The following is a 22102-nucleotide window of genomic DNA, read 5'->3' as shown; positions in this document are numbered from 1 at the left end:
GTGGCAGCAACATCCAGACCCAGAGAGCTGGTCTGAGCAGGGCGCCTGCCTAGACCATGACCCTTCCAGTCCACCAAATAAAACTTTTTGCCACGCACAATCCTGCGTCCCACAATCATGACCAATTGATATGCACACTGCATAGGTCCCCAATAGGCAGCACAGGTCCCCAATAAGCAGGTAAATGTCTCCAACAGGTCCCCAACAGGCAGCGCCCCCTCACCGTCTTGCTCCAGTGTCCGTGCACACTAACTGCCAGCCAACTGGTGAGTGGTGACTGCCACAGCCCGCCCCACACCACCGCGCCTGTTGTGACCGATGAAGATAGATGATAAGAGCAGGTGAGGTGACAGGTCGCAGTCAGGCAGGGCCGGCCACACAGACTCCAGTCATATTGTTCAGGTAACGGGCGGCACCTGTGACTCACTAGAGAATGAGAGATGGGACGAGATTCACCGTCCCCGTGACCCAATAGCCGGCACTGCATTGCAATTGCAGCAGGTATTAGTGCGCGGGGGCTGCCGGCCGGGTCAGGTCACTGCACAACGTGCATGTATCAGTGCGCCGTGGGCGGGGTGGCGTGCACGTGCAGGCAAGGGAGCAGCGCTGGAGAGTCCCTCCTCTGCTCCTCCTCGGCTCCTCCCCTCCTCGGTTCCTCTCCTCCTCCTCGGCTCCTCTCCTCCTCCCCTCCTCGGTTCCTCTCCTCCTCCTCGGCTCCTCCCCTCCTCCTCCGCTCCTCGGCTCCTCTCCTCCTCGGCTCCTCCCCTCCTCGGCTCCTCTCCTCCTCCTCCGCTCCTCTCCTCCTCCCCTCCTCTCCTCCTCCTCGGCTCCTCTCCTCCTCGGCTCCTCTCCTCCTCCTCGGCTCCTCTCCTCCTCGGCTCCTCTCCTCCTCCTCTCCTCCTCGGCTCCTCTCCTCCTCCGTGTGAATTGATTTGATGTCACCTTGCGCGTGCTGCCCGGTGCCTGCGGCGCTGCATCAAAGTACCGGATCGCGCCGGCTCTGGCTAGGAGGCGGCGGTGCCCCCTGCTTGGTGTCGCCCCGTGTGATCGCACCCCCGTCCCCCCCTAAAAACGGCCCTGAGGCCGGGAAACAAGTGTCGAATGACTTCAATATTGTCGCTCACACTCATTTAGCGGCCTGAACTCAGCGCATGTAACTACACTCACAATGCTTCTGTGTGATCTGCACTGTGTCAGCATCTGGGCCCCACTGTGCCTAACACCGGCCCTGCACAGTGTGATTTCTCACAGCTCATAGCTGCACTCACTGCACCGAGCAGCCAGTCACAGGCAATGTCTCATGTGGGAGGAGCCATCTCAGCACAGCCAATCACTGCCCACTTGTGCTCTCTGCTCCGAGTCTCCTCCCCGCCCCCAGCCCGGCAGGAAGAAGCACACAGCGCTCCGCTGCAGGTGGGGAGTCGGGCCTTGTCGTTCACCAGGAGCCGGCTCATCGCCTCGGATCGTTCGGGGAGGACCCATAACTGGCAGCGGTGGACAGTGGTGGCTGCCGGCAGTGGAGGCTGAGGTGAGGCGCTGAGCTCAGGTTAGGGAGGAGGAGGAGGAGGAGAGGGAGGAGGAGAAGGAGAAGGAGGAGAGGGAGGAGGGGGGGGAGGAGAGGGAGGAGGGGGAGGAGGAGGAGGAGGAGGGGGGGGAGGAGGAGGAGGGGGGGGGGGAGGAGGAGGAGGGGGAGGAGGGGGAGGAGAGGGAGGGGGGGGGAGGAGGAGAGGAGGGAGGAGGGGGAGGAGGGGGAGGAGGAGAGGGAGGAGGGGGAGGAGGAGGGAGAGGGAGGAGGGGGAGGAGGAGGGAGAGGGAGAGGGAGGAGGGGGAGGAGGAGGGGGAGGAGGAGGGGAGGGAGGAGGGGGAGGAGGAGGGGGAGGAGGAGGGGAGGGAGGAGGGGGAGGAGGAGGGGGAGGAGGAGGGGGAGGAGGAGAGGGAGGAGGGGGAGGAGGAGAGGGAGGAGGGGGAGGAGAGGGAGGAGGGGGAGGAGGAGGAGGAGGGGGGGAGGAGGAGGAGGAGGGGGGGGAGGAGGGGGGGAGGAGGAGGGGGGGGAGGAGGGGGAGGAGAGGGAGGGGGAGGAGGAGAGGGAGGAGGAGAGGGAGGAGGAGGAGGGGGAGGGGGAGGAGAGGGAGGAGGAGAGGGAGGGGGAGGAGGAGGGGGAGGAGGAGGGGGAGGAGGAGGAGGGGGAGGAGGAGGAGGAGAGGGAGGAGGAGGAGGAGAGGGAGGAGGAGGAGGATTTCTGCCTCATTCATTTCTGTGGCTCCAGTGGGAAAGTAATAATAGGAATCTGAGGCCGAGAAGCTGCGGCCGGAGCCCGGTGTATGGAGAGCCGCCGTCTGTGAGGGAATAGTAGGAGAAGCAGCGACCCCACACCGGCCTCTAGGACCCGGGACGGCTGTGCGCACGGTGCAGATCCGCATTGTGATGGACAGCAGCAGAGAAGTCAATGGGAAAAAAACCGCTGTGCAGACGCTGTGGATTTTTCCGCGCGGTTTTCCTGTGGTACAAAATCCGCAGCAAATTACTTCTTTTGTGTGGTTTTCCATCTCCACAATCTCCAAATCCGCACAAAAACCGCAGGAAAGATGGAAGAAATCCGCAGGAAAGATGCAGGACATTTCACCTGAGGATTTCAATTCTGCGCGGAAAAATCCGCAGGGCCAAAAAGTCCGTCTGCACTCAGCCTAAGTGTGCACTCAGGGAGTGTTTTTTTTTTTTTATTGTTTCTGCTCTTTCATTTTCCCTCCTCTTCTTCTAAGAGCTGTAACTTTGACTTTGTCAGTAGGAAAATAATAAATGTTGTGTGGGCTTGTGTGTGTGTTTTTTTTTAATTTATTGTGGGGAAAAAAATTGCTAAATTCATAACAAAAAAGATACTTGAGTTGCATTTTTCCCAAACACCTGGGAATATATATACAGTAGATGCTATCGCATTGGGAGGGCAGTAACATCACGATGGGGGCAGCTTTGTGGCGCTGGGGGTGGCGGCCCACCCACTTCCGTGCAGTCACAGCTGGCAGGAAGGACGGTGTTTTGTGGCCTGTGCTGGAGATGGTGTGTGGCGCCACCAAGAGGATGGCCCAATCTCCAGCACAGGCCTCAAGCCACGGTCTTTCCTGCCAGCTGTGACTGCACGGAGGTGGGTGGGCAGCCAGCAGCGGGATATGGCGCGTGTAGTCAGGCGGTGGGTCTTGGCGGGGGTCCAGCGGCGGCATCGCTCATTACTCCTCCCTCATTACCAGCCGCGGCATCGCTCATTACTCCTCCCTCATTATACCCTCTCATTATACCCCCTCGTTACACCCTTTCCACAGCCTCGGGATCACAGCGGCGGCCTGGATCCGAGCGGCATCACTTGGGTGTTCCAAAATGGCGGTCGGTGTACTTCCGGTGCGGCACGGTGGATTGTGGGATTCGGGGCATCCAGACGGAAGTGGATCCAGTTTGCAATAGTATTTTTGTCACCTTCTTTCCCTTATTTCTGCCTGATGAATGGATGAACAAATTTTGGTCAAATCTCCAGGGTTTGGTAAAACTTAGGTAATGTAGAATTATACACCTTACATCCAGCATATAGAACGTTTCCTCTCTAGGGTTTACTGGGTTCTGGCAGAAAGAGGGGAGGATAATATCCTGTGATCTATGGAAGTCAGACATGATGTTTGGAAGGAAAGATGGATCAAGCTGGAGGACTAAGGAATCATCTCTAATTGTCAGGTAGGGTTCCCTAACTTAAAGAGCCTGTAGTTCTCCTTTATGCCTTGCCGAGGTTATTGCTATGAGGAAGGCAGCTTTGCACGAGAGGAGCTGAGGGGTACAAGATGTCAGGGGTTCAAAGGGAGGTTGTGTAAGCCCTACATTCAGGTCCCATGGGGGAACAACAGCTTGTTTCTTTGGATGTAGTTTGGTATTGGTAGCTGATGTCATAAATCTCTTTATCCAACGGTGGTTGCCCAAGTCCTGGTCAAACATGGAACTTAAAGCCGCAACCTGTACCTTGAGGGTGCTAGGCCTTAGTCCTATTTCAAGCCCACTCTGTAAGAAATCCAGGATACGAGAAATATTGGGATGTGCTGGGTCAGGAGGATTCGGCAGACACCATTCTGAGAATTTTTTCCACACTTTACCATAGATGGCATGGATGACCGGCTTCCTTGATTTCTGCAGGGTCGCAATTACAGCATCTGATAGGCCCCTGGCTTTTAGGACCTAGGCCTCAGTAACTAGGCAGCTAGCTTCAATCCCCGAAGATTCGGGTGGTGTAGGGGACCCTGTAGGAGTAGGTTGTGTTCTATGGGTAAGTGGACTGGCCCATCTATTTGAAGCTCTGTTATCAGGGCAAACCAGCTTCTCTTTGGCCATACTGGAGCTACCAGGATGGTCGGAGTTCCCTCCTCTCTGATCTTCCTCAGAGTCATGGCCAAGATTGGAATTGGGGGAAAGGCATATGCCAGACGGAAATTCCATTTCTAGGTGAAGGCATCTATTCCCAGAGATTTTTCCCTGGGGTTCAGGGAGAAGTAGTTTTCTACCTGAGAATTTTGGCCAGATGCTAGCAGGTCGACCTCTGGGAAGCCCCACCTGCTTACTAGTCCTTGGAAGATTCTTCCGTTCAGACTCCAGTCGCCAGGCTGAAAACATTGTCTGCTCAGGAAGTCTGCCTGAAGATTGGAGGTTCCCTTTAGGTGGACTGCTGTCAATGAAAGGAGGTGACTTTCGGCCCAGAGAAATATTTGTCTTGAAATAGATTTTAGGCTGTTGAATTTCGTGCCCCCATGGTGCTTGAGATGGGCTACCGCAGTCATATTGTCGGAGTATACCTTGATATGATGACCTTGGACCAGTTTTGTTGCTGCTAGGACAGCCTCCTCCACGGCTTTTAGCTCCCTGAAGTTGGAAGATCTTGAACTTGCTTCCTGACTCCATAACCCCTGGAATGGGGTCTGGGATACTATGGCTCCCCAGCCTTTTTTGCTCGCGTCTGTTACTGTGATTAAGGGGAACTGAGCCAACTCACACCTTTGCTCAGATTTTTGGGGTCTATCCACCAAGCCAAGGAAGCTCTTACTCTTCCTGGAGTCAGCACTCTTCTGTTCAAAGAGCGATGGTGTCCGTTCCAGCTTTCCAGGATGTGGGACTGAAGCACTCTGGAATGGGCCTGCGCACAAGACACTAATTGGATGCAGGACATCATTGACCCCAGAACTGACATGGCTGACCGGAGGGTCAGGGACCTCTGTTAACTGAAGTCCAAAATTTTTGAAATTATAGAACTCTGATGATCTTCGGAAGAAAAGACATCTGACTTCTTGAGTCTAACAGTACTCCCAGAAATCTTCTCCTTTGAGAGGGTTGGAACTGGGATTTCTTTATATTCGGAATCCAGCCTAAAGATTGAAGAATATCCACAGCCTGAGCTACCTGGCTCTCCAGGGCCTGGTAGGAGGTACCTACTATCAGCAGGTCATCTAAGTAAGGTACGATGCAGATGGCCTGATTCCGAATATGGGACACGGCTTCCGCCATTATCTTCGAGAATACTCGTGGGGCAGAGGATATGCCAAAGGGGAGCACGTTGTATTGGTAGTGCTCTGTGACCTTCTTGAACTGCAAACTTTAGATACCTTCTGTGGTGAGGATGAATAGGGATATGGAAATAGGCATCCTTGAGTTCTGTGGTGGCCATGAAGGAGTGAGGAATGGCGGTTTTTACCGATTCCATTTTGAACCTGCGGTATGCGATGTGTCAATAAAGAACCATCAGATTTATTATTATTATTCTCGCCTCTCCTGTGGGCTTTTTCACTAGAAATAGCCGGGAATAATGACCTTTCCGCGTTCTTCCACAGGAACCTGGGAAATGGCGTTTGATTGTAATAGGGCCTGTATGCCCGATTTTAGTGTTTCTGAGCCTCCCGAGATGGTAGGGAGGTGAATCTCAGACCCGGGGGGGGGGATGACTCGAACGCTAAGAGAAGGCCCTCCCTGATGACATTGAGGACCCAAAGGCAGTTGGAAACCGACTGCCAAGTGTGGAAGAAATTCAAGAGCGCCCCCCCCCCCCATCCCGGGTCAGAGTCATTGTCTCTCCTGCTGTTGCTGCTGCTGGGGGATGAGGATATATCTACCTCTCCACTTAGCATAGCTTCACCTTCCTGTTTTCCCCTTCCCTTTTGACTGGGAAGTCTGAGTCTGGGGGGCTCAAAAAAAACTCTTCCTGGGGGTCTTTTGCTCAGGAAGAGCCTTCCTCTTATCGGTGGCCTTTTCAAGAATTTCTTCCAGAGCTGGTCCGAAGACGTGTTCACCCTTGAAGGGGATGGAGCAGAGTCTGACCTTAGAGGTAACATCCCCACTCCACATCTTAAGCCAGAGCGCTCATCTGGCAGAATTAGATTGAACAAGGGACCTGGCGGAGGTACGAATCATTTCCATGGTTGCGTCTGCCAGGAACCCTGTAGCTTTCTGGAGTATGGGAAGGGAATCAAGAAGCCCACACCTTGAGGTTCCCTGAGAGATATGATTCTCTAGCTCCTCAAGCCACCTGAAGAGGGATCTGGAAACACATGTTGAGGCAATACCCGACTTTAATGCTGATGCAGAAGTCTCCCAAGCCTTCCTTAGAAGGCTCTCTATTTTACAGTCCATCGGATCTTTAAGCTGGGATGCGTCATCAAAGGGAAGGACTGTCTTTTTTTTACTACCCTCGCCACCTGGACGTCCATCTTCGGGATGTCCCATTTATATGCATCACCCTCCAGGGGGAACCTGTGCTTAAGTTCCGATGGAGAGGAATAGCGCTTCTCTGGGTATTCCCATTCCTGGGAGATCATATCCACTATGCTTTTATGCACTGGAAACCCTGCCTGTTTAGCCCCCTCCAATCCTCCAAACATTCTATCTTGGGCTGACTGAGGTACTGGCTCACATTCTAGCCCCATAGTGGCACGAAGTGCACTAACAAGCTCCTCCACGTATTCTGAGGAAAAAAGATATCTTCTGGCATCGGATATTTTAGTGGCTACCATCTCTTCTCATCTTTCAGAGCCTGAGTCATATGATCGCTCTGACTCAGAAGCTGAGTCCTCTGGCTGAAATCTGTTTTTTTTTTTTTTTTGAGGGAGATGGGCCCACTGATGGAGGGGGGGAAAAGGCGACTAAGGAGGTCTGAAACTCCTGCTTGACCAAGCTGCGGATTTTGACAATCAAGGAGGGGTGCTCGGCTCTAACCACTCTATCTGTGCATGCCTGGCACAATTTCTTCTTCCATGATGTGGGAAGCCTTTTGTTACAAATGGAGCATTTAACCGCTTTTTTGGTGGTGCCTTTATGGGAAGACTTGTCTCCCTACGAGAGAGGAGAGAAGTATTTGGGAATTAGTAACCCCTACACTCAGGCCACCGCCACCAGGACCCACCTCATTAAACACTCACTGTGGCTGGGGCAGCGCTGGGCTCTGCAGATGGAGGGCAGGAAGAGCTCTCCATGCTGACAGGGGATTTGTCTTGCCTGTCGGCGTCTTCCAGTGGGTTTATGAAGGGTTAAACCCGCCCTCAGCGCTTACTTTGTTTTTCCCCCTCCCAGGGTCTTTCCGGTATGCTCTTGTACTCTGTCAGCTCTCCAGGGGCTGCCATAGGCCAGACCAGAAGTCACCTCGTTACAGGGTGGAACGCATACCCCGGAAGTGACTGCACGTCTATGACGTCACTTCCGGGATACCAACAGCGCACACAGGAGGAGGAGAGACCGGAGGGCTGCGGGAAGCCTCCGGTCGTGGATCACTGGCCCGCTTTACCCCCCGAGGGGGCGTGGCTGGGCCAGTAAGGTCTCGAGTTCCAAGAAAGGCGGGAGCAGCACGGAGGAGGGGAGGCAGAGCCACCGACCACTACTGCCCGGCATTCACAAATCCTCAGGTAAACTGCAGCAGCTGGCCACGCAACATACCCCTAACCTCTCTATGCCCCATGGGGGACAGGAAAGACACTGGTGAGAGGGAGGTAGGAAGGACCTTTTAACCTCTTTGTGCTTCCTGTCCCCCATGAGGGCGTGGAGACAACCTCCCATGCTGTTGTGGAAGGATGATAGAGAAAATATCCTTATATTCACCTGTCCTAAATATCCCCCACTCTAATCCATGCAACCGATCATGCAGAGGAGCCGGGGAGAATGACGCCTGCAGCGAGCGGGCCCCAGATCTCTGCTGCGCTTAGCGAGCGGTGTCCTGTCACTGAGGTCCAAGGCAATCTCGCTGCAGGCGTCATTCTCCCCGCCTCCTCTGCATGAACAGTCAAGAGCATTACGGGGGGAGGGGAGGATGATTAGGACAGGTGAGTACATGGATTTTTTTTTTTATTCCTATTTTTACAGTTGGCCACTATGGGAGCAGACACTACTCTCATAATGGTCCCCTGCTGGTGCTGATCGCAGCAACCTCCAACCTCCGCGGCAAGGTAGGGATGCTACCAAGCCAAAAAATAGGGTCAATATTCCAGGTGTCCTTGTATGCGATACAGTGGGGGGGAAAAAAAAGGTATTTAGTCAGCCACCAATTGTGCAAGTTCTCCAACTTAAAAGGGGTGAGAGAGGCCTGTAATTGACATCATAGGTAGAACACAACTATGAGAGTCAAAATGAGAAAACAAGTCCAGAAAATCACCTTGTCTGATTTGGCAAGATTTATTTGGCAAATTATGGTGGAAAATTAGTATTTGGTCATTAACAAAAGTTCATCTCAACATTTTATTATTTCTCCTTTGTTGGCAATGACAGAGGTCAAACGTTTTCTGTAAGTCTTCACAAGGTTGACACACAATATTTGTGAATTGAGTACCTTACTAGACAAGATTTATATTCATTCAGTGTTTCCATCATTATGGTTTTTTATGGTCACATATAATTTTTTTTTCACAGTGGTGCTTTCTTTATTTTTGCAGGGTCTATTGGGGTCAGTGAGGGCAAGCAGACATCTCGTGGGGGTGCCATATCATGGTAAGGTAGTGTAGCCACTAGGTTGCAAGAATGGCCAGTATCACTATTGCTCACGTGTGTCTTCTCTTTGCTCTATCATTTAGAAGCCCCCCTCTTTAATTATTTGTAAATTAAAGCTGTTGTGTGTGTATATATAGTGGGTGGGTCTTTTTTAATGATGTTTAATATGCAAATTAGCCTGTACTATTCCCAGCCTCTTCTGCTATAATGACACTCTTGTAGGAAAAAACTTTTTTTGATAAGGCAAAATGGGGTCAAATATTAATGAGAACCAACTAGAAAAAAAACCCTAAAAATTAACTTTTTCTGCAATTAAAAGTATATGTTAGTATATACAAAATCCTTTAAAAAGGGGACTATAAATGGATTAATTGTAATATCGGGAACAATAATACACAAAAGCTGAAAGTCTTTAATAGGCCCTGTTCACCTAGCTTTCAGCTTTTGTGTATTGTTCCTGATATTATTATTATTAATAGTATTATTATTTATTTATATAGCACCATTGGTTCCATGGTGCTGTACATGAGAAGGGGGGGTTACATACAAATTACGGATCTCACTTACAGTAAACAAACTAACAATCACAGACTTATATAGAGGGGAGAGAGGACCCTGCCCTTTCGGGCTCAGATTCTACAGGATGGTGGGGAAGGAGACAGTAGGTTGGGGGGTTGCAGCTGCTCCAGTGATGGTGAAGCGGTGGCTCCAGTAGTGGTGAGGACGCAGCGGGGATCATTGCAGGCTATAGGCTTTCCTGAAGAGATGGGTTTTCAGGTTCCATCTGAAGGATCCGAGTGTGGTTGATAGCCGGATGTGTTGGGGCAAAGAATTCCAGAGGATGGGGGCTATTCGGGAGAAGTCTTGGAGGCGGTTGCATGACGAGCGAATAAGTGTGGAGGAGAGAAGGAGGTCTTGGGAGGGTCGGAGATTACATGAGGGAAGATATCGAGAGATTAATTCAGAGATATATGGAGGAGACAGGTTATAGATGGCCTTGTAGGTCAGTATTAGTAATTTGAATTGAATACGCTGAGGGAGTGGGAGCCAGTGAAGAGATTTGCAGAGGGGAGAAGCGGAGGAGTAGTGAGGAGAGAGATGAATTAGTCGGGCAGCAGAGTTAAGGATGGACTGGAGAGGTGCGAGGGTGTTAGCAGGGAGGCCACAGAAAAGGATGTTGCAGTAGTCGAGACGGGAGATTATGAGGGCATGCACAAGCATTTTAGTAGAGTGAGGGTTGATGAAGGGACGGATTCTGGAAATATTTTTGAGCTGGAGGTGGCAGGAAGTGGAAAAAGCTTGCATGTGTGGTTTGAAGGACAGGGAAGAGTCAAGGGTTACTCCGAGGCAGCGGACCTCTGGTGTCGTCAATTGTTATAGATAGGTCAGGTAAGGAAGATCTGTGAAATGGGGGAAAGATGATCAGTTCAGATTTGTCCACATTCAGTTTGAGGAAGCTGGAGGAGAAGAAGGAGGATATGGCTGATAGACACTCCGGGATTTTGGAGAGCAGAGAGGTGACGTCTGGGCCAGAGAGGTAGATATGAGTATCATCGGCATAAAGATGGTACTGGAATCCGTGGGACTTCATGAGTTGCCCCAGGCCAAGTGTATAGATTGAGAAGAGTAGGCGTCCTAGAACAGAGCCTTGGGGGACTCCAACAGAGAGAGGGTGGGATGAGGAGGTAGTGTGGGAGTTGAACACGCTGAATGTGCGGTTGGAGAGGTATGAGGAGATCCAGGATAGGGCACGGTCTTTGATGCCAAGGGAAGAGAGGATCTGTAGTAGGAGGCAGTGGTCAACTGTGTCGAAGGCAGAGGACAGGTCTAGAAGGAGGAGTATAGAGTATTGTACATTAGCTTTGGCTGTAAGTAGGTCGTTAGTAATTTTGTTCAGGGCTGTCTCAGTGGAGTGATGGGGCGTAAACCAGATTGTAGATTGTCAAAGAGCAGGTTAGATAAGAGATGGGAGGAAAGTTCAGCGTGGACGTGCTGCTCCAGGAGTTTGGAAGCGATATTGGGCGATAGCTGGACATAGCGGTTTGGTCGAGGGTTGGCTTTTTGAGGATAGGCGTGATTGTAGCATGTTTGAAAGCAGAAGGGAAGGTACCGGAAGTTAGTGATAGGTTGAAGAGGTTGTTTAGAGATGGGATAAGAGTGGTGGAGAGGTTGGGGAGGAGGTGGGATGGGATGGGGTCAAGTGCACAAGTGGTGAGGTGTGATTTGGAGAGAAGATGAGCAAGCTCCCCTTCAGTGATGTTGGATAAGGAGGTTATGGGGTTTGGGCATTGGTCTGGTATACAAAGGGGTTGTGGTGGTTGAATAATAAAGACTTTCCGTGTTTCGTCTATCTTGTTTTTGAAGTGCATGGCGAAGTCCTCAGCAGAGATTTCTGAAGTTGGAGGGGGCAGTGGTGGGCGAAGGAGGGATTTAACCCATTTATAGTCCCCCTTTTTTTTAAAAGGTTTTCATATACAGTATACTAACGTATACTTTTAAGTGACTTGCATTATTATTTTTTTTAGGTGTTTTTTTTCTAGTTGGGTCTAATTGCACCCATTATAATACTTTTTGCTGCATATAGCAAGAAACTTTTTAAAGTAGGGAGGACTTTATTACAATACAGTAATAGGGCTGTCAAGATAAATTGTTTCAGTTGGGGACCCTCACCTGAAGGTTCCTTTCACTGTATGTATGTGTATATATTACACTTACTGACCCAACTCCACATCATGTGCTGGCTTTAGATGGTTGTCCAAGACTTTTAACATTGGTCTATCCTTATAATAGGTAATCAATGGCTGGATTGTGACACGACAGCCCTACTGAACAGCTGTTCTGTGTCTGCCGCAGTGAGAACTGCTCGGTTATGGAGCTGCTCCATCTACTGTATTTGCACAGGGGACGGATGCACACTGCGAGGCCACTATAGAGTAGACTGAGCAGCTCAGTAACTGTAGTTGGAAGTTCCAGCTGACACACAACAGCTGATTGGTCGGGTTGTTGGGTGTCACACGCGCGCACACACCAATCAAAAATTAAAGTGAATCTGTCACCTATTTTTTCACTTATGAGATGCGGCCACAAACATCAAGGACTTATCTACAGCATTCTGTAATCTGAAAGATAAAAAAAACAAGTTAGATTATACTCTCCAGGGGTGCAGTCTGGCTACAGTGGGTGTCGCGGTCCGGGTCCGGTTCCTCCAATCTTCTAGCGATAACGACCTCTTCCTTGCTTCTGTCGCAGTTCTTGCGTAGGCGTAATTCTCTGCCCTGTTGAGGTCAGAGCAGAGTACTGCAGTGCGCAGGCGCCGGACTTCTCTGACCTTTCCCGACGCCTGCGCACTGCAGTGCTCTGCTCTGCCCAGAATTACACCTGCAAAGGAGCAGCAACAGAAGCAAGGAAGAGGACGTCATCACTAGAAGATGGGAGGCAGCGGACCGTGACACCCATCGGACCCGGACCGCACCGGATTGCCCCCCGGTGAGTATAATATAACTCGTTTTTCTTATCTTTCAGGTTACATCTGGGGCTTATCTACAGCATTACAGAATGCATTACAGAATGCTGTAGATAAGCCCCTGATGGCGGTGGCCGCATCTCATACTGGAAAAATGAGGTGACATATTCCCTTTAATGACCTATCATAAGAATAGGCCATCAACGTTAAAGCCGTGGCCAACTTCTTTAAATCACAAGCAACTAAAATGCTGTGCTATAACTATGGAATTCTTACTTCTTGCAGTGGAGTACACTAAAGGCTGCTGGAATAGAGAGAAGAAAAAATTAGTCTACCGATAAGATAAAGAAATGACAGAGAGTCGAAAAAGAAGCAGTATTTGGATTCATTTTCATATCCTCAGCAACATAAAAGCAGAATGTAAAATATGTAACGCTAAACTGTCATACCGAGGAGGGTCTACGAATAATCTTCACAGGCATGTGAGGACTGTGCATCCTACAGTGAAGATTGATGAACAAAGGCAAGCTAGTGGTCATGTTAGTGTGCCGGCTGCCGAACCTGAAGTCTGTGCCTCTGTCTCAGGTATGGAGGTATCGGAAGCTATAGCATCGGTAGCTGCAGCATCGGAAGCTACAGCATGGGAAGCTACAGCATCGGCCACTCCTCATGAACTAACTAATCCCCAACCTGTAGCAACAACACAAAGCTCTATAATGCAGTTAATGGTACATGAATCCATGACGCCTTTAATGCAAGCTTCATATGATGAGGAATTGGTTGCAATGATTGCCAGAGATTTCCAACCATTTTCAATTGTGGAGGACAAGGGATTTAGAAAATACACCTATTATCTGAATCCCATGTATAATATTCCAAGCAAGAAAACAATCATCCAGACAGTCCTTCCAAGACTATATGACAGAGAACGTGCCAAATTGCAAGACAGGATTACAAGAGTTACAGCAGTTTGCCTGACAGTCGACTGCTGGACGTCCAGCACCACCACTGCATTCATTTCTGTTACATGCCATTTCATAGAAAACTATGAAAAGGTGTCCTGCCTTCTGGACTGTTTTGAGTTCAGTGAAAGACACACTTCAGAGAACTTGGCAGTAGAACTACTAAGAGTTGTAAAAGAGTGGCACATAGAAGGCAAAGTGATTTGCTGTGTTAGTGACGACGCAGCCAATATAACGAACGCTATTAAACTTCTAAATTGGACCCACCACTCATGTCTTGCACACACTATCAACCTGATCGTGAGAGATGCCCTCAAGGTTATTAAGCCCACTCTGGACAAAGTGAAGTCCATAGTGGAATTTTTCCATAAAAATACAATAGCCACAGAGAAACTGAAATCTACACAACGACAGATGGGTATGCCCGAGCTGAGGCTGAAACAAGATTGTGTGACGCAATGGAATTCAACATACCACATGCTTAAACGAGTCCTGGAGTCGAAAGATGCAGTCATTTTAACCCTGGCCGTTGTCTGTGCACCTGTTGACACTCTAAACCAAGAAGAATGGGAAGTAGTGCGGGAGACATGCATTGTGTTGGAGCCATTTGAACAGGTCATTGTGGAGATCAGTGCAGAAAGGTACAATAGACCGTTATTTAATTATACAGGGTGGGCCATATGGATACACCTAAATAAAATGGGAATGGTTGGTGATATCGACTTCCTGTTTGTGACACACTAGTATATGGGAGGGGGGAAACTTTTCAAGATGGGTGGTGACCATGGTGGCCATTTTGAAGTCGGCCATTTTTGATCCAACTTTAATTTTTCCAATGGGAAGAGGGTCATGTGACACATCAAACTTATTGAGAATTTCACAAGAAAAACAATGGTGTGCTTGGTTTTAACGTAACTTTATTCTTTCATGAGTTATTTACAAGTTTATGACCACTTATAAAATGTGTTCAAAGTGCTGCCCATTGTGTTGGATTGTCATGCAACCCTCTTCTCCCACTCTTGACACACTGATAGCAACACCGCAGAAGAAATGCTAGCACAGGCTTCCGGTATCCGCTGTTTCAGATGCTGCACATCTCGTATCTTCACAGCATAGACAATTGCCTTCAGATGACCCCAAAGTCTAAGGCCTCTTTCACACAACAGTTGTTTGCCATCATTCGCAATCCGTCAAATTTTGAAAAAAACGGATCCGGTGACTGATGCCGCCGGATCCGTTTTTTTCTCATAGACTTGTATTAGAGACGGATTTTGACTGACGGCCGCAGGTTTCATCCGTCATTCGCCGGATCCGTCGGAAATTGTTTGTCCGGTGGCTGGAGACAATAATAATAATTTTCTATAGCGCCAACATATTCCGCAGCACTTTACATTTCAGAGGGAACTTGTACAGATGATAGACATTAATAACCAACAAACCAGACGAATACACATGATATTTACCAATAGATCTCATGGGTCATGTGCATATGGATTAAATACGCCCATCATCAAAATACAGATGAAGCTCAACAAAAAGATGTTTTATAGGCAATAATTGTATATAACAAAGTAAGTTTATTAGAAAACAATTTAAAACCACATGCCAAGATATGGGGAAAGAAGGGAGTGGGCTATAGGCTCACCGCCATGATCATAAATCAACGTGCATAGCCAGTCAACAGACAGTACAATGATATATAAGAGATAAGAGGGGATGATGATGTGTCTGCTATGAATAATTAAATCAACATCATATCATAATAACATGGACAATTTCAAATGAGACCCTCATCTCCTTATGATAGTAACACCTGTGTACCCTAGGTAACATATAGCCAAACGGCATAGCAGAAAAAAAATTCCTTTCCTAATGGTAAAATTACCTCCAAGGGATAACACCGCAGTACCGCTGTCAGCTGGGGGCTGCACGTCCGCCCCGACGCGCGTTTCGGTCTCCTTCCTCAGGGGGCAGATGATAGACATTGCAGCATAACAATAATCACATAGATCATAACAGATGCCAAGAGGAATGAGGGCCCTGCTCGCAAGCTTACAATCTATGCGGAAAAAGGTAGACACGAAAGGTGGTTGGTAACAATTGCCTTCATTGTTCGGACCAGCCATAATGTTAAATGTGTAACAGTACAGAAACAGAGGGCTAATCAATGCTTAAAGCATGTGGGAACATGATGCGGGGAACCTGGTTATGGTAAGACTTTTGACTGTGCCACACAGGGATAGTTAGGTTAATGTGTTGAGGCGGTAGGCCAATCTGAATAAATGAGTTTTCAGAGCACGCTTAAAATTGTAGGGACTAATCGTATTGACCTGGGAAGTGCATTCCAAAGAATTGGCGCAGCACGTGTATAGTCTTGGAGACTGGAGTGGGAGATTCTGATTATTAAGGATGCTAACCTCAGGTCATCAGCAGAAAGGAGGGCACGGGTAGGGTGGTAGACTGAGACGAAGGAGGAGATATAGGGTGGTGCTCAGCCATGGAGAGCTTTGTGGGTAAGGGTAATAAGTTTGTACTGGATTCTGGAGTGGATGGGTAGCCAGTGTAATGACTGGCTCATGGTAGAGGCATCGGTATAACGATGGGCGAGGAATATGATCCTCGCTGCAGCATTCAAGACAGATTGGAGGGGGGAGAGTTTGGTAAGAGGGAGACCGATTAGAAGAGGGTTACAGAAGTCCAGATGAGAATGAATAAGAGAAAGAGAGTTTTTGCGGAGTCAAAAGTAAGAAAAGGTCGAATTCTAGAAATGTTTTTGAAGTGCAGAAAACAAGAGCGAGCCAGTGATTGGATGTGGGGGGGTGAATGAAAGCTCGGAGTCAAGTATGACCCCCAAGACAGCGGGCCTGTTGCTGGGGAGTAATAGTGGAACCACACACAGAAATGGCAATGTCGGGTATAGGTACATCAGTAGAGGGAGGAAACACAAGGAGTTCCATCTTTGACAGGTTCAGTTTCAGATAGTGAGGACATGATGTTAGACACAGTGTTTAGACAATCGTTGGTGTTTTCCAAAAAGGCAGGCGTGATGTCAGGCGAAGCGTATAATTGGGTGTCATCAGCATAGAGTTGGTACTGGAACCCAATTCTACTGATTTGCTTGACCAATAGGGGCAGTATACAAAGAGAAGAGGCGTGGGCCTAGGACTGATCCCTGATGAACCCCAACAGTAAGGGGAAGATGAGAGAACCAGCAAAAGATACAGTAAAAGAGCGGTCAGAGAGATAGGAGGAAAACCAGGAGAGAACGGTGTCCTTGATGCCGATGGAGCGGAGCATAGTGAGGAGGAGCTGGTGATCCACAGTGTCGAATGCTGCAGAGAGATCCAAGAGAATTAGCATGGAGTAGTGACCATTAGATTTAGCTGTTAGTAGATCATTAGAGACTTTAGTGAGGGCAGTTTCAGTAGAGTGTGGAAACCGGATTGTATAGGGTCAAGAAGAGAGTTATCTGAGAGATTGCGTATCAGACGGGTGTGGACCAGGCGTTCCAGGAGTTTAGAGATGAAAGGAAGATTAGAGACAGGTCTATAGTTAGTGGCACAGTTTTGGTCAAGGGATGTTTTTTTTTTAAGTAGTGGATGTATGATGGCATGCTTAAATGAGGAAGGAAAAATACCAGAAGAGAGAGAGAGGTTAAATATTTTAGTTAAGTGCGTGGTGACAGCAGGGGAAAGAGACTGGAGGAGATGTGATGGAATGGGGTCACTGATGCAAGTGGTTGGGCGAGAAGATGCAAGGAGCCTGCTTACTTCTGTGACTGGTTCAAAATCAGAGAGTGAGCTAGATGCAGTGGGGGAGGGACGACCGTGAATGGTATGAGGTGAATGGGACGTAATTTCCTGTCGGATATGGTAAATTTTTTCTTTGAAGTAATTGGCCAGATCGTCAGCTAGAAGCTTCGTGGTTGGGGCCTGTATTCTTGGGTTGAGTAGGGAATGGAAAGCATCAAAGAGACGTTTAGGGTTATTGGACAGTGAGGTGATGAGGGTGTTGAAATAGGTTTGTTTTGAGAGGTGATGGGCAGTGTTGCATGTTCTGAGCATAAACTTATAATGGATGAAATCTTCGGGTACATTGAATTTTCTCCACAGACGTTCGGCGCATCTGGAGCACCGCTACAGGAAACGTGTTTGCAGGGTGTGCCAGGGTTGTCGCCGTCTGTGTCGTGGTGTTCTATGTATAGGAGGTTCAAATTCATCCAGGGCACTTTGAAGTGTTTCATTGTAATGCTTCAATGCAGAATCAGGACATGAGAGGGAGGAGATGGGGGGCCAATGATGACTGCAAGTTCTTCATAAGTTTCTGGTTGTTAATGGCCTGTATGTCTCTATAAATATGGACAGTGGGGGTGACCTGAGCGGGACTGCAGTTGTTGATAGAGAATGAAAGAAAGTTGTGATCAGAGAGCGGGAGAGGGGAGTTTGTGAAATCATTTGCACAAAGCTGAGAGAAGACCAAGTCGAGGGAGTTTCCGTCTTCATGCATTGGAGAGTTGGTAAGCTGCGAAAGGCCAAATGAGGAGGTTAGAGATAAAAGGTGAGAAGCAGATGGGGAAAGGGGAAGAGCAATGGGGATGTTGAAATCACCCATGATGAGGGTGGGCATGTCACAGGAGAGAAAGTGGAAGCCAGGTGGCACAATGATCCAGTAACTGATAGGAGGGGCTGGGTGGACAATACACCACCGCCACTCGCATGGAGAAGTGGGTGTAGAGTATGACAGCATGGACCTCAAAAGAAGGGAAGACAAGTGAGGGTACTTGAGGGATAACCTGAAAGGTACATTTTGGTGATAGGAGCAGACCAACGCCTCCACCTGCTCTATTGTTTTATCTTGGGGTATGAGAAAATAATAGTGCCCCATATGAAAGAGCAGCAGCGGCAGTGTCTGACTGCTGGATCCAGGTTTCAGTAAGAGCCAGAAAGTTAAGAGAATTTGAAAAGAACAAGTCATGGATGAAGGAGAGTTTATTACACACTGAGCGAGAATTCCAAAGGGCACAATTAAGAGAGACACAAGGCATGCAGGGAATATTAATAAGATTAGAGGGGCTTCCGAGTGTAGCAGTTGGGGGGGTTTGACTTTCTATAACATGGGGGACCAGGGTTGGGAGCAATGTCTCCTGCGACTAGGAGAAGGAGGATAGAAAGAGTGAGCAGATGGTTAAGTGATTTGTGAGAGCGTCTCTGATGTTGAATGGTGGGACTGGATGGATCTGTGCAATTGAGCATTGTGAAAAGAGCGTGAGTGCTATACATAGGAGAGGAAAGGGCCAATATGGATGGAGTGTAGAGTTCATGCCAGGGTGGTGGCTTTGTGAGAATGCAGCGGCCAGGATATAAATTATACAAATGCATATGGTATATATTTGTTGTAATCCAAATGTACAGGGAAGAGATGTATATAAATGTCTTACCTGTCTCCTGCCCTGTCTAACTGCCATATTATAACTGCCTCATACTTTGATCAAATGTACTTCAATTAAATGTACATAAATTCCCCCCCTACATAAATGCATTGCCAAGCTAGGTCTGAATGAGGAGGCTAATGCTTAGAGCTGTTTTTTTTTTTTTTTTTTTCGTTTTTTTTCTCCCCTCGTTAACAATCAATCAAAATAAACTACAAAAGCAGGGCACAATAAATGTACTGATCACATAAACCAATGTCCAGCCCTACATGCATCATAAACCACTTTGAAAAGTTTCTTGACCTCACTACATAAGGGGACAAACAGAGTGAGTTGAAATGACTATATACCAGATATAAGCTTGCATAGTTGAAAAGACATATGTAGCATTCAGTATTAACTGCTTGCTGGCATAGAATGGAGTGGATATACACAGGAGTTGAAATCAGAGCAGGAATTGAGTAAGCTAGTTACCAGCCACTTTCCAATTAGACGTGTCCGGCCTTGCTCAATTCACTTGTATTGAGTGAGGCAGCACACGTCTAGTCAGTATGTGACCGCATGTATCTAAATCGCACACTTGTGGTCATATGCCGTTGCCAGAGAATCCCGAGAACACGCACATTGCCTGCTGTGAGGATTCACTAATCTCATAGTAAATGTTTCACCAACACGAAGAAACAATGTTGATGCAATAGACATTAATTTCATTCCAACTAGATGGCTTTTAGAAACCATTTTATGTGTTAGACTGGCAACACCTTGCCCTTTCCACTGCACTCCCATTTTACAAGTGCTGGAGTGACAAATGTGTAACAGTTAACAATTTTACAAAACAATTGTTTGATCTTTTGACTTCTTATTTGTAGGCCTTAATAAATTCTACAAATCATCAAAGAAAATAGACTGTTGTATTTGTCATCTCCAGGTCACAACACCCCCTATGATAAAGGCTGGGGTAGAACAGTTGCAAATTCTGATAGAATGTGCATTCGTAGAATCCCTCACCGGTTAATTTTTTAAGCTCCGGGAGCAGCAGAATCTAAGAAATGTATTCTTGCTTAACCGAGACACATGGCAAAGTCGTGTTTGGATTTAAATAAATGCCAATTTCATGCTGAGAAAAATGATGATTTCGTCGTCCTTCTACGAGCCTCCCTCACTGAGTTGCCAGTTGCACAATAACAATTCATGGAGGTGTTGGTACTGTAGTATTATAAATGCATATGGAGAAGGTTTGTACACTAAGCATGGTCGTGAGTCGTGACAAAGCTGTTAGCCAGACTTTGTGCACCACAGATGTCTGTAAACCTCTATAATTTATATTACTAGCTAATCCTCTCCAGGAGTAGTCTGTGTGAATGGTTTTCATCAGTATTTTGCACTTGTGCTGCCTCTGCCATTATCCTGGGGTTGCTGCATTAGTATTGTGACCTGTGTTGGTAAATACAGCAGCTTTTTTTGTATGGAGTTGCTTCTAATAAAATGTTCACCGTTTTCTCTCTTTCAGCTACGTATCCTCTTCTAAAATGCTAGTTTTGTGCAGGGGTCTGCAGACAGTCACTACACACCGTCAGACAGATGGAGCTGTAACCACATTAAAGGCAGCAGAGTTGGTGAGTGACCTCTGTGCATCCATGGACAGAAAGTTCCATAGGATGGAGTACAACACGCTGCTTTCTGAAACCACCATATTGGACCCAAGGTTTAAAAAGTTGGCCTTTGACGACGCTCAAGCTGTTGATGAAGCACTCGAAAGAATAACAGCAGCAGCCAGATGTTACATCAGAATCCGACCAGGAGACCAAGGGGGGGAAGCCGAAGCAACGTCGTTAGAAATGCATCGACAAACATCTTCTGTATGGAGGCTCTTTGATGAGAGAGCAACAGGAGAGACTGCAGGAAACTCTGCAGATGCCATAACTGAAGTAAGAGGCTATGTTGAAGAGCCAATTATACAACGATCTGCAGACCCACTGACCTGGTGGGAGGCCAAGACTTCGATATACCCCAGACTTGTCAAGGTGATGGAAGAAAGATTGTGCATCGTAGCAACATCTGTACCTTCTGAAAGAGTCTTCTCAAAAACAGGACAGATAATAACAGAAAGAAGAAACCGGATCAGCTCAGAAAAAATGAAGCACCTAGTCTTTCTCAATGCCAATCTACCCTAAATCTATTCTTCAAGTGATCTTCTCACATTGAAATTGCCGTCTTGTCTATAGAAACCATGTCATTACACCAGAGGAGCTGAGCCGATGAATACATGGTGTGACAGGGTCACTGGCACAGTGTACGAGGGGAGATATGTGTCACTGCACTTAACGGCGTCAGTGATATGACACCAGAGCATTATTCTCCATCACACTATGTGCTGTGAGGGTTAAGGTGCATAAAAGGGCTGGTTTTATGTGGACCTTCATAAAGTGGACCTTCTCCCACCCTCTCTATCTTCCCTGGCAGGACTTGTGCTGAGGTCACAATGGTCCTGGTTAAATACCTGGACATGTGAGACAGTGGCTGTGGTGTCTTAGGAGAGGAAGCACTCCCACGTAGCTCCAAGGAGGAGCAGAGGGCATTGAGACCTGCAGAGGAAACGACTGTTACCCTTTGTTTTCTTTTTTTTTTGGGGGGGGGTTCCCTTAAGCCAGAAAGGGTCTGTTTAATTTTGTGAACCCTGCCTTGGTGTATACTGACTCCAATAAACCAGCAGGTGTTTCTGCACAAAAGTGTTCTGTGTATACCTGAAGAAGCAGCTAAGCGCGTCATCCCCTCACAATGGTTTTGTAGCCTAACATTTGTAATCAGTGTCGGACTGGGGTGCCAAGGCCCCACCACTAACATTGACTTTGGGGGGCCCACTTTTCACCTGCATACAAATATTACACTGCCTTCGTTCACAAATTTATCTGCATGTCTATATAATAATAAACTGGGTAGTTTGTTTAATGAATGATGAGATGCTGCTTTTATACGTGAATCAACTGAATTATGCAAAGTGCTGCCTTTACAGTGGGGTTGGGGGGGCCCAGATCTCCACTGGGGCCCACCGGAGGATTCCCCTGCTACCCTATGGACCAGTCTGAGCCTGTTTGTAATAACTGGTATTTTATTAATGTAGAGTTCTGCTGCCCATGCTGAGGCAGAAGGTGTTTCTGGGAGTACAGCTATGGCCGTCGACCACTTATTAGGACCACCCTGATGCTAGTAATATCAGAATAAGCAGGGATTTGCAAATATAAAATTCAGTTATTCTAAGTTACT

General features: G+C 47.9%; 1 protein-coding gene across 3 annotated transcripts; it reads left to right on the top strand.

The window, feature by feature from the left end:
• Positions 1–1109: 1109 nt before the first annotated feature.
• On the top strand, positions 1110–21791 carry LOC141060411 (zinc finger BED domain-containing protein 4-like). 3 transcript variants are annotated; one of them, XM_073556651.1, is made up of 4 exons: positions 1110–1528; positions 8931–8985; positions 12734–14051; positions 20349–21791. In XM_073556651.1, exons 3-4 carry the CDS (start codon positions 12799–12801, stop codon positions 21010–21012), a joined length of 1917 nt encoding a protein of 638 aa, XP_073412752.1. In that variant the 5' UTR covers positions 1110–1528; positions 8931–8985; positions 12734–12798; the 3' UTR covers positions 21013–21791. The 3 variants fall into 3 exon arrangements, with proteins under 3 accessions (XP_073412752.1, XP_073412753.1, XP_073412754.1); XM_073556653.1 differs by lacking the exon at positions 1110–1528 and adding an exon at positions 8273–8447; XM_073556652.1 differs by lacking the exon at positions 8931–8985.
• Positions 21792–22102: the final 311 nt, after the last annotated feature.

This window comes from Dendrobates tinctorius, unplaced genomic scaffold (genome assembly GCF_039654945.1).
Source record: "Dendrobates tinctorius isolate UK_male_01 unplaced genomic scaffold, ASM3965494v1 ptg000237l, whole genome shotgun sequence".
In the NCBI taxonomy this organism is placed as follows: Eukaryota; Metazoa; Chordata; class Amphibia; order Anura; family Dendrobatidae; genus Dendrobates; species Dendrobates tinctorius.
The sequence above is the reverse complement of the archived record's forward strand: the minus strand, read 5'-3'. Positions and strand labels throughout refer to the sequence as shown.

Bases quoted from the DNA above. Each gene is read 5' to 3' on its own strand.
- LOC141060411 (XM_073556652.1), top strand. From the start codon at position 12,799: ATGACAGAGAGTCGAAAAAGAAGCAGTATTTGGATTCATTTTCATATC. The intron at 14,052-20,348 runs GTACAATAGACC...TCTCTCTTTCAG, and splicing joins GTGGAGATCAGTGCAGAAAG to CTACGTATCCTCTTCTAAAA.